Below are 14,669 nucleotides of genomic sequence, written 5' to 3'. Positions count from 1 at the left end.
TGTACTGTCATGCAATGTACTTTATATGTCTGTAATCAGTTCCCCGAAATGTTTCTTCCATGTTAATTTAGCAGTCATGTATCACTGAAGTGGTACAAAGTCATTCACACAGCTTAGTATGTTTGGTGGTTGATAGAATGAACTCCATTTTCCATTGACTCATTTTCACTCTTCCTTCTCTCCTCTCCTCAGATATTGATGAGTGCATTGTGAACGGAGTGATGTGTCGTAACGGGCGTTGCGTCAACACAGAGGGAAGCTTTCAGTGTATCTGCAATGCTGGCTTTGAGCTCACTCCTGACGGGAAGAACTGCATTGGTAAGGAATCAACACACAAAATACCGACAGGCAAACAGTCTCATTCACTGTGATTACGCCAGTTTGAGACACAGTGCATGAGGTAAAAGGATACAGCCATTTTGTGTTGGCAACTGACCCTAATCCCCCTCCTGTCTTCCTCCAGACCATGATGAGTGTGCCACCACCAACATGTGTCTCAACGGCATGTGTATCAATGAGGACGGCAGCTTTAAGTGTATCTGCAAGCCCGGCTTCGCCCTGGCACCTAACGGACGCTACTGCACTGGTATGTGTGACTGCCAAATAGGTTGCCTCAAAGAGTTTTGACAGACTCGCCGTTGTTTGAAAATCTCCAGATGGTCTCTTGGACAAATCTTAAGGGACACATCAAAGGACTGAAATTGACTTTTAAGCTGTTATTCTGCAAAAGTATTTACTAAAATGTATAAATATTTTTCTTGTGTTTTATGAAGTTTGCTGCTCATGAGTTTATTGTGAACCCTCAAGATCACTGAAAATGTAATCATCATTCATTCATTGAATTGAATAGCCCGAGATGGTTGAGATTTCTTGTATCGTCCGTATGTTAAGCATCTAGAATCATGAAAAAACATGTGGATAGTTATAGAGAACATCACTATCCATAAAACTGACTTTCTAGAAAAATGTTAACTTTAAAGTCATTTCTGGCGGAATTAATAGAACATTGTTAATTAAATAAACCATTCTGTTATCACATCTGCCTCATCTATTAAACAGAAATTGACAAGTGTCTTATAAATGATCTGCCCTCACTTCACCAGACATCGATGAGTGCCTGACGCCTGGCATCTGTATGAACGGCCGCTGTATAAACTCCGAGGGCTCGTTCCGCTGCGAGTGCCCACCCGGCCTGGCTATCGACGTGGACGGGAGAGTGTGTGTGGACACACACATGAGGACCACCTGCTACGGCGCCATAAAGATGGGCACGTGTTCGCGGCCGTTCCCCGGCGCAGTGACCAAGTCAGAGTGTTGCTGTGCCAATCCTGAACATGGCTTCGGAGAGCCTTGCCAACCCTGCCCCGCCCGAAACTCAGGTAACTTTGGCTAGATTGTTTGAATATGGTGATGGTTCTTTTTTTTACTGGAACCAAGAGCTGACAATGTTTTGCATTAGGTAAAAGTAATTCCCTTTTTTAAGTCGCTATTGAGAAAAACTGAATGTCCAACTCATTATTAAGTGTGACTAACAGGTGTGTGTATGTTTTTTTTCCCCATGTATCTTCTAGCTGAGTTCCAGGCTGTGTGCAGCAGTGGCATCGGCATCACAGCTGATGGCAGAGGTGAGAAATATGTTCTTCGTGTTGGTGAATGTTCCTACAGTGTTGTTATGGAATACTATCATGTCACTAATATTTCATAACAACTGTAGAATAACGCTGTAGTATGTGACCCTTCTTCCCCTAGATATCAATGAGTGCGCTCTGGACCCGGACATCTGTCAGAATGGCATGTGTGAGAACCTGAGAGGAAGCTACCGCTGCATCTGTAACATTGGCTACGAGTCCGACTCCAGTGGCAAGAACTGTGTTGGTGAGTCTGCTAGGGACTGTGTGCATCCATGTCTTTACTCCTGTCTTAACTATTATTCCTCTAACTGTGAGAGGCGTTAGCAGTTTGACTCATGGTGGTCCGCCATTTCACACCAAGAATAACATTTTGGTTTTAAACTGTATGAAACCCATTCCCTTCGTGCTGCAAAAGTAATTGTTTTCCTGCTGCTATAGTAATGAAGCAACAATGAATGATCATGATCCATTAGTGCCTTCTCTCTCTTTCTCTCTCTCTCTCCTCCCTGCAGACATCAATGAGTGTCTGGTGAACCGTCTGCTGTGTGACAACGGTCTGTGCAGGAACACCCCCGGCTCCTACACCTGCTCCTGTCCCAAGGGCTTCGTCTTCAAACCCGACTCTGAGACGTGCGAAGGTGAGCGTGCACATACACACACACATTCTCTCTCTCTCTCTCTCTCTCTCTCTTTCTCTCTCTCACACACTCATGCTCTTTCACATGCACAAATTAGGTCATTTTTGCCCGTTTTCAAGGTCATTACGAGTTGACATTATTACCAGATGTGCTGCAGTTTATTTCCAGTAAACATATGGCTCAAGGAAAGGAGACATGCATACTGTTGTGTTTCTACCTGCCAAATGATGATGATAATGATCCATTCAAAACAGCCTCTCAGCCCTGACCCGAGGTGTGTGTTTGTGCGTACGTATGTTTTAGATATCAACGAGTGCGAGTCCAGCCCATGTGTCAACGGAGTGTGCCGTAACGTGGCCGGGTCCTTCAACTGCGAGTGCTCCCACGGCAGCAAGCTGGACTCCACTAACACCATCTGCGTGGGTAAGACATGACACCGGGCCGCCCTCCCAAATGCCTGACACAAATTAGCACAGCACCGTGGGGTCCTAAGAAGAGCTTGTGTGAGACGATGATCTTTTACTCTAATCATTTTAATCAAGCTTTATTCCTCAGTATTATAAATAAACACTGATGTCGCTCAGGTTTTGAGAAGCGATCCAGAGACATTATCATCTTCAGATGTTCGGCAAACTGACATGCACAGATGATTCATTAGATAAATATTTGCATGCATGGCCTTGATTCACATGGAGATTGTTTTACCTTATAGAGATCCTCGCAGATTCAAAATGACATATGGTATTTGTTTAAGACCTTTGCTAAGGTTAAAAATTTCACTTGTTTGGAGGTTTGTCAGGTTTGGTAAATCATTCAGAGCCATCTATATGCTAATATAGAATACAGATGTTATTGTAGCCGGACTGGAGTATGAGTCATTAAATAAATACTCATACATACTGCATGAGCTGGCTCTGTCAGAGGCCTAGAAATTCCTCTGGTTTGGTTCATTTCTGTTTTATGTTTAAAGCTCATCACTCAGTGGAAAAAAGAGAGTAAATTGCGGCCTTGTGTTTGGGTGGCCCTGTGGTTTGGGAGAAAAGGTGTCACTGTTATGATTATACACTCACTCAGTCCATTAGGAATGCAATAGCAGTGGATTAAACTTAATGGTGCATGGGCCTTACTCAGCTCAGCCTCCCGCCCACAGACAGATTTTTTGTTGTACTAAAGGAAGTTGTAGGTGACATGTTGATGTTTATCTCAGTATTTCTCAATCTTTGCTCCTCCTTCTTCGGCGCTACAGACAGTATGAAGGGTACGTGCTGGCTGAACATCCAAGATGGCCGCTGCGAGGTCAACATCAACGGAGCTACGCTGAAGTCTGAGTGTTGTTCCACGCTGGGAGCCGCCTGGGGAAGCCCCTGTGAACACTGCGAGATTGGTCAGTCCACACACACAAACAGATACATACATACATACATACATATATACATGTGTATGAATTTATTTCATGCATACAATGTTTTTATTAGATCTCTGACTCTTCTCATCTCTCTGCAGACACTGCATGCTCTCGAGGATTTGCTCGTATGAAGGGCCTCAACTGTGAAGGTAAGATAACTTGATGACATCAGAACACATGAGCAGTAACAGTCAGCTGTGATGGACCAGTGGTGTTCCCTTCACCCAACACTGAGTCCCATAAAGTCATTTTTGTCCTTTTTGTCCTTTTAATGTGCCTTAATGTTCTCCCTGCAGACTTCAGTTGAGTGTAAAATTGTGTGCATATGTGCATGTATGTGTGTGTTCCACCTTGCCATCATGGTTCTCATAATGTCCTCCTCCCTGCAGACATTAATGAGTGTGAGGTGTTCCCTGGAGTGTGTACAAATGGCCGCTGTGTGAACACCCAGGGCTCCTTCCGCTGTGAGTGCGCCGAGGGTCTCACCCTGGATGGGAGCGGACGCACATGTGTTGGTAAGAGGACAAAAAAATCACCTACATTAGCTCATACCAGCCGATGAATCATCAGTTTCCAATGGACAAATGTACATTATACAAGTTAAGCACTGAACACTGGTACAGTATAGCGCTATAGGATTGGACTCTCTTATTGATTACCTTAGTTCCTCCATTCTTTCACCACTTTCCTCCGATCTCCCCATTCCTAGACGTGCGTAGCGAGCAGTGCTACATGAAGTGGCACGAGGATGAGTGTGGTCAGCCGTTGCCAGGGCGATACCGGGTGGACATGTGCTGCTGCTCAGTGGGCGCTGCCTGGGGTATCGACTGTGAGGAGTGTCCCAAGCCAGACACAGCCGAGTACAGGTCCATCTGCCCCCGAGGGCCTGGCTTCGCCAACAGAGGAGACATTCTGACTGGCAGGCCCTTCTACAAAGGTAGGACAGAAGATCAAGTTTGTGAAGAGACAAATTACCATACTCAACTCACTGAACTGTGGAAGATACAATTGTTTTAATGTTCTGATGTATGCCATTTGGTAGATGCTTTTATCCAAAGCGCCACAGTACCATGAGTGCGTACATAGCTGTTTTCACTGGGAATTAGTGCCATGCTATATCCATTCATCTAAAGAACCACTGAGAGCCAGATTCAATAAAGGTTTGCACAGGAAAGAGCGTGTGCTATATTGCCATGTTATTCACTAACCATGTGCAATGAGTGGAAAGCGTTCCTAATAGCACTTCAAAAACATAAAGCCTCTTTGTTCCTGTCATGGTCATACATAGTTAAATTCTATGTAAATGTTATTAGTTTGCTCGCATAATCGTTTTTTGCAGGTGAGTTCATGCAAATTGAGATTGCGCCCAATTCACTAACACTTCGCAAATTATTGTAGCATACAGAAGATCTTTTGAAAGATGGTGTGAAGACGTTGCACAAAGAGATTTGGCCATTCAGACTGGCTGCTATCATTGCTGCAATTTGCACCCCAATTAGATTTGTATACATTTCTTAGTGAATAAGACAAAAAAAAACTGCTGAGGCACCAAAAATGCGGCAATTGCTTTCAACACAACCCAATCTTAGTGAATCTGGACCTGAGTATGAAATGAATGTGTGTAAATATACTGATCTGTGTAATATGAGTGTTAATGCTGTATGTCTTTCTCCCCAGATGTGAACGAGTGTAAGGTCTTCCAGGGTCTCTGTACTCACGGAACTTGCCGGAACACCATCGGCAGCTTCAAGTGTCGCTGCAGCAGCGGCTTCGCTCTGACCGCCGAGGAGAGGAACTGCACAGGTATGGAAGGGAAGAGGGAGAGGAAGAGAGAAAGAAGAAGAGGGAGTGAAAATTGATTTGATTGAACTGATAAGTTTCTGTCACCGTTTGAGATTTACTCCTAATACTCCTTACGTGAACTGCCCTCATGAAGCATCCTCTTTTGAATATCTGTGTGTTTCAGACATTGACGAGTGCCGTATCTCCCCGGACCTGTGTGGCCACGGCACCTGTGTCAACACACCTGGCAGCTTTGAGTGCGAGTGCTTCGAGGGCTACGAGAGCGGCTTCATGATGATGAAGAACTGCATGGGTAAGTCGGGAACACACACTCGCACGGAATCTCTTACTGTACACACACAGACACACACACACATTCACACACACAAATACGCAGTAACAAACAATGCACTCTGAACTCAGTAACCTCCATGTCATGAAATCACAGTCCGTTTTGACAGCTCACCTACTCTTTCCGCTGCTCCCATGCCTACCTTCTTTCCTTTCACATTCCTGTTTTCATCCTCTTCTTTTGCATCTTTCCTCTTCTTCTTTCCTCCGTCCCTCCCTTCCTCTCTGCTGACAGACATTGATGAGTGTGAGAGGAACCCCCTGTTGTGTCGTGGAGGAACCTGTCTGAACACAGAAGGGAGTTACGAGTGTGAATGTCCCCCCGGACATGCGCTCAGCACCGATGGATCTGCCTGTGAAGGTGGGTCATACATCACTGGCACACACACGCACACAAATACACCGACACTGGGTGTTATACATCATCCTCAGCTCATCTGGAATCCATTTTAAAAGCTACACCAGTAACATCAGTAAGGTCTTGGAAAGCTAGTTTCACACAGTAAAGCGTACTGCTCTTATTAGAGGTTTATTATGGAGAATCTTGACGCCAAATTCAGCTCAACGATTAGCAAGATAATGTTAAAATGTTGAGGTGTATGTTAATAAACCTATTCTCCACCCGAGGAATGAATATTAGTTTTCATTACCCTGAGGTACATTATACATTACATCGCATATTATGCATAATGTGCTATACTGTGCTATAAAAACATAGCTCTGATTGTTTGTGTGTCCTCCCAGATGTGAATGAGTGCCAGCTGAGTGACAACCTGTGTAAGAACGGCCACTGCGTCAACGTCGTGGGAACCTACCAGTGTTCCTGTGACACGGGCTACCAGGCCACACCAGACCGGCAGGGCTGCGTTGGTGAGCGGGACATAATATATCCGAAAAATACACACTGAAATATGAATTTGAAGTGCATGTCAGACACTGGACGGTTCACGCTTTATGTTTATGTGATGTTTGATATCAACGTTTTAATGCATCCTTGGGCATCCTTTTTGACTTATTTGCACTGTGTTGCTGTCACTTGTGTTTTTTTCTTTTTAAGGATAGTGACTATTGAATTGACAAAAAGTGACTTTTTCTGAATGCCTAAATTGTAATTGTAATCTCTCCTTGCAGATATTGATGAGTGCACCATTATGAACGGAGGCTGTGACACCCACTGCACCAACTCGGAGGGCAGCTACGAGTGCAGCTGTAGTGAAGGCTACGCTCTCATGCCTGACCTCAGGACCTGCGCAGGTAATCAAACAGGAAATATCATTGTCATACATAGTTGCATGTGTATTTCAATCAACTCTGTACCTAGACATAAAGTTCACATTAAATAAAAAAAAGTACACCAAAATGCTATTAAGTTACAGTGTGACGGTTCACAATATTGCAATAAACAAGATTCTAAAATATTTGTGTGCAATAACTTGTATTCCTGCTCATCAATTACTTTCAGATATTGATGAGTGTGAGGAGAGCCCAGACATCTGTGATGGAGGCCAGTGCACCAACATCCCTGGAGAATACCGCTGTCTGTGTTACGATGGCTTCATGGCTTCCATGGACATGAGGACCTGCATCGGTGAGAGTGAAAAAAAAAGACTTACTCAGGACTCACATGTTACCGTCTTTCTCATTTACTTTATAGTTGTCTCTCCTTTTTTTCTTTTTGTTCTTCTCCATCTCATTCATATATTCGTTCAGTCTCTCTGAGTTCATCTGTTTTTCTTCTCGTCTGGGTATCTATGGGATTTGCTCTGTCAGTCTCATTTTCTGTCACTCTGGTCTCCAAGGCCAGAACATTCACATATTGTCTGTGTCTGTCCGTCCCATGTTTGTCCAGATGTGAATGAGTGTGACTTGAACCCAAACATCTGTCTCCACGGCGACTGCGAGAACACCAAAGGCTCCTTCATCTGCCACTGTCAGCTGGGATACTTTGTCAAGAAGGGCTCCACGGGCTGCACAGGTACGCGCACACACACACGCACACATACACACACACGCACACACACACACTCGCACACACACACACACACACCAGGGGCTGAGCTGTCACTGAGAGGTCCTGGCCTCTGTGTGTCCATATCTGTGCCAGCGGTTTAGAGAGACGGTTCATCCATGCATACATAGGAGCCCATGGTCTAGATTTTTGGACCTGATCATTTATTTATGGCATACAGTATCTGGAGACTCAGCCACCAGCCCCACTGCTAACACAATTAAAAACTCTCTGCTTGGCAAGCATAGCTAGTTCACTGCAGTTTATAAATGACTAACTATATCCTATCAAGATTTATAGTTTAAAGTGTAGATGGGAAAAAGCTTTTCACAACTTTCACATCTCATTGCATGTCATAAATACAGGAGCATTTCAGTCCAACAGACAGTGAAACCATGAAATCTTTACACACTCATTTCTTGCAAAGACCTCCATCAGTCAGATGCAGAATAAAAGCCAATCCCATGATTTAGATTTCTGGGAAAGGCTACCCTATTGTTTATATTTGGACCACAATTGGACGTTTAACTACTTTTGTTTTATGTTGCCAGTGAAAACAATCAGTACAAAAGTCTGTGTTACTCTCTGTTTATTGGATAATGGATTTACATCTCCCTCCAGATATTGATGAGTGTGAGATCGGGGCTCATAACTGCGACATGCACGCTGCCTGCGTCAACGTTCCTGGAAGCTTTAAATGCCGCTGCCGAGACGGCTGGGTGGGAGACGGCATCAAGTGTGTGGGTGAGTACATTCCCGCATTACCACAGCAGTGGTTTGACCAGAGACCAGATAGTTTTACATTGTGGGACCAGTTTCACAGGTAAAATAAAGGACCAAAAATGTCTCTTGTGCCCATGAATATTTTGCGTTTTGCTTAATTACCTCCGCCAAGGAGGTTATGTTTTCAATGCCATTTGTTTGTTTGTTTGCCTGTTAGCAGGATTAGGGAAAAACTACTACAACGATTTTCATGAAACTTTGTGGAAGGTTGTAGCATGGGCCAAGGAAGAACCCATTACATTTTTATGCAGATCCGGATCCGACTCACGAACAAGCAACAATAGCACGAACCTTGGCCCTTCTAAGTACCCTTCTAGTTTAAGTTATTTTCTTACACTTTCTCTCTCTCTCTCTCTCTCTCTCTCTCTCTCTCTCTCTCTCTCTCTCTCTCTACAGACCAGGATGAATGCTCTGCAGAGGATCACAACTGCAACCCCAACGCAGACTGTGTCAACACACCGGGATCCTACCGCTGCACGTGCAAGGAGGGCTTCAATGGAGATGGCTTCTCCTGCTCAGGTAAGACAGCAGACACACACACGTCACTGAAATGCTGATGAATACTGGCTCTCCTGCATGTGCAGTGGGCTTCATGCGTGCAGAATTTATAGAATTCACTGAATCCACTCTCTTACAACCCACGCCTCCATTCTGTTTCAGATATGGATGAGTGTGCGGACAACGTGAACCTGTGTGAGAACGGCCAGTGTCTGAACGCTCCAGGTGGCTACCGCTGCGAGTGCGAGATGGGCTTCACTCCTACAGAGGACAGCAAGGCCTGTCAAGGTACCGTACTCACTACCTACCACACCTGTTCAGTGGTAGGGGAAACTCTGGGATAGATTAGGCCTTTAATGAAGAATTCATTTACAAAAACAGAATTGAACTGAAATAAACAAATCATGCAAAGCAAATAAAATTTAATTGCAGTTTTTACAGACTGTTTTTATGTTGACTAGCTGTGGTCAGGGAGGAAACATGGATGACATAGACCGGCTGATATCTGATATTCAATAAAAGACCAATATCGGCCCAATAGTTCAGCAAGCCGATATATTAGTCTAACCCTAGCAGATAATGTACATGCAGTGAGAAAATACACAATTTCTCAGTATTTCTATTTTATCTACTTCTCCGCACATCTTTTTTTTCCCCCTCTTTTCTTCCTCTCTTGTTTACAGGAAGTGTAATTAACATTTTTCCCTCTCTGTCCCCTTTGCCCCAGACATTGATGAGTGTAATTTCCAGAACATCTGTGTGTTTGGAACGTGCCAGAACCTTCCAGGGATGTTCCGCTGTGTGTGTGACGACGGCTACGAACTGGACCGCAGCGGAGGAAACTGCACCGGTCAGTATACGACCTCTGTGGCTGTAGTCACTTAGCACAGAAATATTACAGACTAGAACAGGCATGGCTACGTTTCACTGATGATGATACATTCATGCACCATAGTATTTCTTTGAATTAGATAAATAAACAGACATCTAAGCGGAAGAAAATGTCATTAACTGAGACAGCCACTAAATGATCGCAGTAAATCAGAAGAATGTGACACAGTACTACCTTGAGTGAGACCGTGTCATTTATATTATGTTTTATTTGGGCTGTAACTGACACTATGCCAACTATCATATATTCACGTTGCAGTTTGGCAACCATTAGGTATCTACTTTAGCCATCCGTTATTCCCTTCATTTCTCAATCTCTCTACAGCTCACCTTCAAATGTGCACCCTCAGCTAGTTTGTGGCATAAACAAGAGTCACTTGTGTGAATAATGGATAGTAGAAAAAGTATCTCTCCTTTCACAGCAGCCTATATGAACTAATGGGTTCATGTAGCTCAGAATATGTCTGTGTGTGTATGTTTGAGCTTGTGTGTGTCATTACATACTGCAGACGTCAACGAGTGTGCAGACCCAGTGAACTGCATCAACGGGCTGTGTGTGAACACCCCAGGGAGCTACCTGTGTAACTGCCCACCTGACTTTGAGCTCAACCCCACCGGAGTCGGCTGCGTGGGTGAGTGGCACTGAGAACTGGCAGGTTTAAGTCTATGGCAAGGGTGAGGTGAGCCAAACCCTTAATAAATAAACAAAACAGGTTTTAAGTAAGAAAGAAATATTAACGCATCACCCTGCAAGCACACTAGTGATGTCACATTTATGTTTAGAATTTTGACCTTTCATTAAAGCGCCTTCATTAGTCCAATCAGTGTAATTTGTAAAGTGTGTAGCAGGTTTTGTGTAAATTGGACATTAAGACATTCCAAATTTCGAAAATTTGACCGTAAATTAAAGTTTAATTTTAAAGTAAGATTAAAGAGTGTAAATGGTCTAAGTCAAAGTTTGAAGTTTTGACCTTTAATTATAGCTTCCCCATCAGGCTGATCAGAATATTTTTTTAAACACAAGAACACAGTGCCAAGATCTATCATCCCTCCAAGTTTTGTCAAAACAGACCAGTGGTGTCATCATTTGAATTAAAAGCATTTCATCATATGAGGGACAATAAGCCAAAGCGCTGTTCATTTCATTGACTCACTCACACACAATCCTGTCAGTAAAAGGTAAAAATTCATGTATTGACGAGCAAATGTGCGTCTATCTCAGATACCCGCGTTGGCAACTGTTTCCTGGATACGCTGGCCCGTGGCGACGGAGGAATCTCCTGCAGTGCGGAGATCGGAGTGGGCGTGACCAGAGCCTCCTGTTGCTGCTCCCTGGGAGGAGCCTGGGGAAACCCCTGTGAACTCTGCCCCGCCCCCAACTCCAGTATGTACTATAGTGCTTTGACTGATTGATTGAGTATAGCATTTACAGCAAATTGTGCATCCACATGCTATTCTATTCTATAGCCTTGTCTTGCTGAGACACAATCATCTGTCTTAGCAAAAAAAAGGCTATAGTTGTACTTTTCTTAGCCTTGCTGAAAGCTAAAGTAACAGTCACATACGTCTTGGTCTTATCTGTAGCGGAATACAAGACTCTTTGCCCTGGAGGAGAGGGATTCAGACCCAACCCCATCACTGTTATCCTGGAAGGTGAGTCATCCATCTCTCTCTTTATTTGCTAGTTCTGCTTTTATTCAACAACAGCAACTGCAACTACAGCGTGTGCAGCATCAACACGTTGAAACAGTAGTTTTTCCTTCTACTGTATATCAGAATTTTTTAAATACAATCAGTGCATTAAGTGACACTAGAAGCTGTCACATTGGTCTAACTATGCACCCATCAATGATCCTCACTGTCTGCCCCAGATATCGATGAGTGCCAGGAGCTGCCGGGCCTGTGCCAGGGTGGAAACTGTGTTAACACCTTTGGCAGCTTCCAGTGTGAATGCCCAGCAGGCTACTATCTCAATGAGGAGACTCGCATCTGTGAGGGTAAGGACTGAAAGAGAAACTTAATTGAATTCATTCAACTTCATTATATGCTATTTAAGTCATTCTTTTTCGCCAAGCTGTATTGACTCACAAATCCATTCTCTATCCATTCTCTTCCATTAATCTTTTGGTCTTCCATTCATGTCATATGGATCACCTGTAATATTATATTAGTATCTGTCATCATATCTTGTGTCTTTTCTTTCTCTGTGCAGATATTGATGAGTGCACAACCCACATTGGGATCTGTGGGCCTGGTACCTGCTACAACACTCTGGGCAACTACACCTGCGTGTGTCCACCTGAGTACATGCAGGTCAATGGAGGAAACAACTGCATGGGTGAGTGGGAGAGCCATCTCTTTGATAAGAAAATTAGACATTATAAATATATTCTCATCCTGTTACTCAGAATGAGAAATTTAAATTCATTATAAAAACAAACTTTAAATGACAATTTTCTTGATTTTCTTACTCCTTGTAATGCAGACATGAGGAAGAGTGTGTGTTACCGTAACTTCAACGACACGTGTGAGAACGAGCTGTCCTTCAACATGACCAAGAAGATGTGCTGCTGCGCCTACAATGTGGGCAAAGCCTGGAACAAGCCCTGTGAGGCCTGTCCCACACCGGCCACCTGTGAGTGTCAATGCTAACACCAACACAATACAACCACCCATACATTAGTATACATTTTTATCATAATTCTCAAAACATGTTATTTGATACCATTGGCGCTCTCCCCTCTGTTTCAGCTGAGTACCAGTTACTGTGTGGTAACCAGGCTCCTGGCTTCATCATCGACATCCACACTGGCAAACCAATTGGTAAGTTCATATAAGGTCTGAGTTTCTAATCAGAGGTCATACCTCAGTACTGACCTGTAAAACATGACTTGGTTTTGATGCTGTGGCTCATGTGCGTCTTGAGAGCCACTTTCAGTGTAGGATTTGACTACATACTATTTTCTATATTGCATTATATCATTCATTCATTATATCAATCTCTGACTGGTTGTTTTGTGCAGATATTGATGAGTGCAGGGAGATCCCTGGTATCTGTGCCAATGGAGTGTGTATCAACCAGATAGGAAGCTTCCGCTGTGAATGTCCCATGGGTTTCAGCTACAACAACATACTGCTCATCTGTGAAGGTAAGACTCAGGCCTCAAATACACGTTTTCTCTCTGTCAATCTTCTTTCTGTGCGACAGGTGATCATCATGATATCAAGCTGTGAAATATGAAATATCTTCATTGTTTTTACTTACATCATTATGAGACAATAGTGCAAATATCCAGGCAAATATGCATATCCTGTTTCCTCTCCCTCTCTCTCTCTCTCTCTCTCGCTCTCTCTCTCTCTCTCTCTCTCACACACACACACATCAAACATGCTTCTCTCAAACAGTTACTGTCTTAAGTACAAACACTTACTGCCATTTCCACACTAATGTAAACACAGACACAATTGTGCGCACACACACACACACACACACACACACACACACATACACTCACATATACACACAAGCACGCACATACACACACATATACACAAACACACACACACATGCTCACCCATGCACATAAATACAGTCACACTCACTCATTCACTGGCAGGGAGGCAGTTTTACAAGCACTCCACTCAGTGGAGTTAATGCTGCCCTTTCCCACATGAATTATCCCCTTGTAAAGACAAGTATATTGGCTCTGTATGGGAGCCCGCAGTCGCCTGCCAGGGCCTTCAATCACCCAGAGGCAGCCAGCGACTGGCTGTACTGTACCAGAGCCAAGATGGCGCCGTTGTGTTTGCTGTCCTGCTGCCCACTCTGTAAGCTACATCACAGCCTGCCCCCACCAGACAATTATAGAGTCTGTGATTGATGTCCACTGTTTCTCCCTTTCTTCTTCCCTCTCAGATATTGATGAGTGTAACAGTGGGGACAACCTGTGCCAACGCAACGCCAACTGTATCAACATTCCGGGCAGCTACCGCTGCGAATGCTCGCCTGGCTTCAAACTGTCCCCCAGCGGGGCCTGCGTGGGTGAGTCCGGCCTCTCTGACAGGCCTAGCTGGACTTTACCATCTCAGAACAACAGGGGGGTGGACAGGTAGATTTATTGTGTTGGTGGTGCGAGGAAAGTGTAACACAGTGGTTTCCCCTGTGGAGGGTAAACTGTTAAGAGTTTGCCTTTATTGGTCAGTGGGAAAGCACACTGAGGTGATGCAGAGTGTGTTGAAGGGCTGCTATGTGTTATTTGCCTCTGGTAGGTTAGTTTACATTGGACTTCAATGAAACACATTTACAGAGAGACTGTAAATAAAGTGTGGTTAATGTAATATACTGTATATACTGTATAATGTGTTAATCCTCTTTCCATCTATTTCTCTTTGTCTGTTGTTGTCTGTCTGCATGCCTGTCTGTCTGTCTGTCTGTCTCCCTCTCTCTCTCTCTCTCTCTCTCTTTCTCTCTCTCTCTCTCTCCCTCCCTCTCTCTCTCTCTCTGCCTCTCTCTCTCAGACCGTAATGAGTGCCAGGAGATTCCTAATGTGTGTAGCCATGGAGAGTGTATTGACACCCAGGGAAGCTACCGCTGTCTCTGCCACAACGGCTTCAAGGCTACTGCAGACCAGACCATGTGCCTGGGTGAGAGGGACAGTCTACAACTAAACTCATACACACAA

At 44.1% G+C, this 14,669-nt stretch overlaps 1 protein-coding gene across 1 annotated transcript in view; it reads left to right on the top strand.

Moving 5' to 3' along the window:
• The window catches only part of fbn2b (fibrillin 2b), a 73,271-nt gene that overhangs the window by 45,683 nt on the left and 12,919 nt on the right, over nucleotides 1–14,669 (top strand). Inside the window, exons 14-45 of the mRNA XM_071543342.1 lie at nucleotides 193–318; nucleotides 464–586; nucleotides 1,104–1,379; nucleotides 1,572–1,625; nucleotides 1,750–1,875; nucleotides 2,144–2,269; nucleotides 2,573–2,692; nucleotides 3,516–3,653; nucleotides 3,773–3,823; nucleotides 4,064–4,189; nucleotides 4,384–4,611; nucleotides 5,352–5,477; nucleotides 5,641–5,769; nucleotides 6,043–6,168; nucleotides 6,552–6,677; nucleotides 6,939–7,061; nucleotides 7,270–7,395; nucleotides 7,657–7,782; nucleotides 8,437–8,559; nucleotides 8,995–9,117; nucleotides 9,259–9,384; nucleotides 9,824–9,946; nucleotides 10,497–10,619; nucleotides 11,210–11,371; nucleotides 11,572–11,640; nucleotides 11,859–11,984; nucleotides 12,200–12,325; nucleotides 12,473–12,622; nucleotides 12,739–12,810; nucleotides 13,011–13,136; nucleotides 13,904–14,029; nucleotides 14,506–14,631. Coding sequence (XP_071399443.1) covers nucleotides 193–318; nucleotides 464–586; nucleotides 1,104–1,379; nucleotides 1,572–1,625; nucleotides 1,750–1,875; nucleotides 2,144–2,269; nucleotides 2,573–2,692; nucleotides 3,516–3,653; nucleotides 3,773–3,823; nucleotides 4,064–4,189; nucleotides 4,384–4,611; nucleotides 5,352–5,477; nucleotides 5,641–5,769; nucleotides 6,043–6,168; nucleotides 6,552–6,677; nucleotides 6,939–7,061; nucleotides 7,270–7,395; nucleotides 7,657–7,782; nucleotides 8,437–8,559; nucleotides 8,995–9,117; nucleotides 9,259–9,384; nucleotides 9,824–9,946; nucleotides 10,497–10,619; nucleotides 11,210–11,371; nucleotides 11,572–11,640; nucleotides 11,859–11,984; nucleotides 12,200–12,325; nucleotides 12,473–12,622; nucleotides 12,739–12,810; nucleotides 13,011–13,136; nucleotides 13,904–14,029; nucleotides 14,506–14,631 — 4,077 coding nt within the window. The remainder of the gene's footprint in view (nucleotides 1–192; nucleotides 319–463; nucleotides 587–1,103; nucleotides 1,380–1,571; nucleotides 1,626–1,749; nucleotides 1,876–2,143; nucleotides 2,270–2,572; nucleotides 2,693–3,515; nucleotides 3,654–3,772; nucleotides 3,824–4,063; nucleotides 4,190–4,383; nucleotides 4,612–5,351; nucleotides 5,478–5,640; nucleotides 5,770–6,042; nucleotides 6,169–6,551; nucleotides 6,678–6,938; nucleotides 7,062–7,269; nucleotides 7,396–7,656; nucleotides 7,783–8,436; nucleotides 8,560–8,994; nucleotides 9,118–9,258; nucleotides 9,385–9,823; nucleotides 9,947–10,496; nucleotides 10,620–11,209; nucleotides 11,372–11,571; nucleotides 11,641–11,858; nucleotides 11,985–12,199; nucleotides 12,326–12,472; nucleotides 12,623–12,738; nucleotides 12,811–13,010; nucleotides 13,137–13,903; nucleotides 14,030–14,505; nucleotides 14,632–14,669) is intronic.

The sequence above is a fragment of the Centroberyx affinis genome, unplaced genomic scaffold, assembly GCF_046629955.1.
Source record: "Centroberyx affinis isolate AG114_WGS23_722 - 3 ecotype Tasmania unplaced genomic scaffold, CSIRO-AGI_Caff_v1 ptg004288l_1, whole genome shotgun sequence".
Lineage (NCBI taxonomy): Eukaryota > Metazoa > Chordata > Actinopteri > Beryciformes > Berycidae > Centroberyx > Centroberyx affinis.
This window is presented reverse-complemented; position numbering and strand designations above follow the sequence as displayed.